This window comes from Hordeum vulgare, chromosome 7H (genome assembly GCF_904849725.1).
Source record: "Hordeum vulgare subsp. vulgare chromosome 7H, MorexV3_pseudomolecules_assembly, whole genome shotgun sequence".
Classification (NCBI taxonomy): domain Eukaryota; kingdom Viridiplantae; phylum Streptophyta; class Magnoliopsida; order Poales; family Poaceae; genus Hordeum; species Hordeum vulgare.
In genome coordinates, this window is record NC_058524.1 from 602,124,739 (window position 1) to 602,128,119 (window position 3,381).

General features: G+C 57.1%; 1 protein-coding gene across 1 annotated transcript; it reads right to left on the reverse strand.

The window, feature by feature from the left end:
* Window positions 1–245: 245 nt before the first annotated feature.
* On the reverse strand, window positions 246–1,413 carry LOC123410424 (B-box zinc finger protein 32-like). The gene has a single exon (XM_045103366.1). The coding sequence runs from the start codon at window positions 1,346–1,348 to the stop codon at window positions 533–535; it is 816 nt and encodes a 271-aa protein (XP_044959301.1). The 5' UTR covers window positions 1,349–1,413; the 3' UTR covers window positions 246–532.
* Between the last annotated feature and the right edge of the window lie 1,968 nt (window positions 1,414–3,381).

Below are 3,381 nucleotides of genomic sequence, written 5' to 3' on the forward strand. Positions count from 1 at the left end.
TCTAAAATAAAGAATCTAGTTAGCTTTCACATCCCATTGATGCTGCCTGCCTCCCTCCCACAATGGTTTGTAATTTTTTTTCTCCTAGATGATGAACCATGGTTCGTATCATCGCAAATAGAATGATCAAATATCCCCCCGACAAAAAGGACAGTAGTTTCATGCATACATACACCATTCTACATTTTCTTGCGAGTATGTAAACCATTCTACATATTGCTGGGAGACAAACAACATATGAACCATAACCAATTCAAAAGCCTAATTAATCAGTTCGGCTAAATTACTAAGTATAGTACTGAACAACATGTGATCCACTTTGATGGCATGGCTGACACCATCCATTCGGATTACATCGTACTATCCTTCTAGTAACTAACAACAAGACTTGATCAACTTTTACTGAACTCTCTAGAAATATACGTACTACTACTACTACGGAGTACTACTGAATTAACGAACAAGAAAGCTTAATTAGCCGCCTTCTGATGAGTCATGGGTCATGTGTTGTTGGAGAAGATCATGTGCTGCCTCACGGGCACTCTCCCCAGCCCTCCTCGGCGTCCACGGCGGCGGCCGGTCTCCTGGCGCGCGCGCCGCCCATGGACGAAGCCACCTCCACGAGGATCCTCGCCGGCACGTGCGCGCACGCCTCCAGCCGCCGGAGCGCGTCGCCGGCCTCGTGTGCGCCGCCGACGTGAGCCGCCATCACCTCCAAGCAAAGCGCGGCCGCCATCGCGACGCGCAGCGGCACCCTCCTCGGCGCCGCGGCCACGGCCCGGAGCGTGCGCGCGGCCGCCGCGGCGCGCCGGCGCGCCACCCCCGCCTCGAGGCCCATCTTCTTGGCCCACCCCTCAAGCACCTCCTCGCCCCGCGCGCGGGGGCTCTTACTCTTAGCCGCCGCCGGCGGCCTCCCCCTCCGCCCCTGCGGCGCCGCAGCCGCCGTCGTCGTCGTGGCGGAGTCGGCCGTGCACACGCAGGAGCTCGACGTGGTCATGCCGGACACGGCCTCGTCCTCCTCCTTAGGCGCGTAGCAGACGCGCGTGCGGCGGTGGCGGGAGGCGAGGAAGTTGGCGCCGTGGACCCTGGCGTCGCAGGGCGCGCAGAGGAACGCCGCGTCGGCCGCGCAGTGCACGTCCGCCCGGGCGCCGCAGAGCGCGCACCTCGCCCCCGCGCCGCCACACACCCCTCCATCACGCTCCATCTCGTGGTCGCTCGCAGGTACGCCGGATGTCTTCCAGGAGGAGGAGGAGGACGGCGGCGGTCGAGGCAGCGTGGTGTGCTTCACCTCGACCGGGCGAGTATATAAAGACGGAGACGGAGGCCGAGCTAGCCCGCTCGCCAACATCCTCTCGTCTCGCCGCTGGCTGGCGAGGACGAGATCTTTTCCGCTCCCCACGTCCCCCCGTATCGTCCACGTGCAGTTTGCGTGGTCATGGGCGCGAGCCGCGAGCGGCGTCCGATCCTCGCCCCGATCGCCGCGACGTGGAGGGCGCGCGGCCGTCCCGGCCGCTCACGCGATTCGCACCGGGCCCGGCGGCAGCGACCGATGGCACCTCGCGAGCGGTGGCCATGTGGCCGCCCGCTGCGCGGTCGACACCTGGTGGCGCACTCGGCACAAGTGGCTGCGGTTGATCGAGCGCGGGGCGAGGGGGGGCCGAGCGAGGATCGCCGTGAGCCGCGAGTTTGAGAGGGGCGTCGCCATCGGCGGGATGCGCCGATGGAGGCGTAGAGCCATCCGTGGCCACGAAACCTCGTCCCCCTCGAAGTACGTACTACTCTACTATTGTTATTGTTTTGTTCATGGCGCCCACGCCGGCCCGCACGTCGCTGTCGGGGCTCGGTCGGTCGTCCGTGGCTTTGCCTGCCGCTGATTCTTTGCCCCGTCGTAGAAGCGAGGAAGGAAGATCTGCCCTGGTAGTGCGTTGAATTCTCGGCTCCTTCGAATTTTTTTACACGAACTTCGCTGTCCGCATCGGTCTTTCGAGTGGGTGACGGCGTTTTGCGGCAGCCAGGTTGGTAGAAATGTGGTGTGTTGGCAGTGCAGACCCTCTCACGCCACGCATTTACTCGCAGAATATATTATAAGCCATGCTGTTTTTTTTTATTCTTTTGCTGCTGACCACATGCATCCAGTCGGCATGAGGACGAGAGGACGGAGACCACCAGCATGAGGCTCCGGTCGATCGGTGATCGATCGCAGGACGATCGATCAACTGAGGCCACGAGCGGCGGGACGATCGAATTCGTGGAGCGCGAGCCGAGCGCGCGATGCTCCTCCTCTGCGGACCGACACGCCAACATTCCCCGTCCATTCCTGGAAAAGCAAAGGTTCGACCGCTCGGTGATGGTGGATCGACACCAGACCCCGGAGGAACCTTCCGGAACCCCCTTGTTTGGGTCAACTTTTGCTTCGAATAGTTTCCTGGTTGTGCTCGGTGGAGTAGTATCTTGTGGGCCGCGAGGGTGCACGTACGCGCCGGCGGAGTTAACAAGCAGGGGCGGCTACGTACGTATGCACGGCATCGTCTGGATTTTTTGCTAGTAGTTCTCTGTCCCAACGTCCAACTAAAATCTAAAAAAATTATGATCTATTTTTTTTACCGTTAGTTGAAATGGAGTTGCACCATCTTATAAAATGAACTATGTACCACTTGTTTTTATCGGTCAGGAACGATGGGATATTACCGACTTGGACGTGGGTCCAGACCATGTCTCTCCATCCGGACGCGCGTATATCCACGTCCAGACCATGTCTCTCCATCCGGACGCGCGTATATATACGTGAGGTTCCGTCAACCCTAGCCGCCGTCACAACATATGGCTCACACTGTTTCAGATCATTGCGCCGTCATTCAAGTCTTCTTCATCCTTCCTTCCGACGTGCACCACGAGAAGGGATAGCATGCCTCCGGAACCCCGCCTTTCGTGATCATGTACGGGAGAGGGGCGATCAGGTTTTTGGAAATCGCACTCGCATGACTGCTCGCAGCAACTACTTCCCGGACGACGACTTCTTCCCCGATGTCGACAACCTCTTCATCAACGACATGGCCGACAACACCAACGCTAGCGATTCTGCTCATGTTGCACTGTATGCAATCTTGTCCTCTCTGTTTAAGATCATGCTAGAATTTCTATGTCTAGTTTATGTCGTAGATTTAATCAACTCGTCTACTATGCTACTCCCTCCGTTTCAAAATATAAGACCTTTTAGAGATTTCACTAGGAGACTACATACGGAACAAAATGAGTGAATGTACACTCTAAAATATGTCTACATACATCCGTATGTAGTTTATAGTGCAATCTCTAAAAGGTCTTGTATTTAGGAACAGAGGGAGTAGTTTGTGCGATTCGTTCAATCTTTGTTATTGCTTG

Excerpts from the sequence above, each read along its gene's own strand:
- LOC123410424 (XM_045103366.1), bottom strand. The coding sequence starts at position 1,348 with ATGTTGGCGAGCGGGCTAGCTCGGCCTCCGTCTCCGTCTTTATATACT.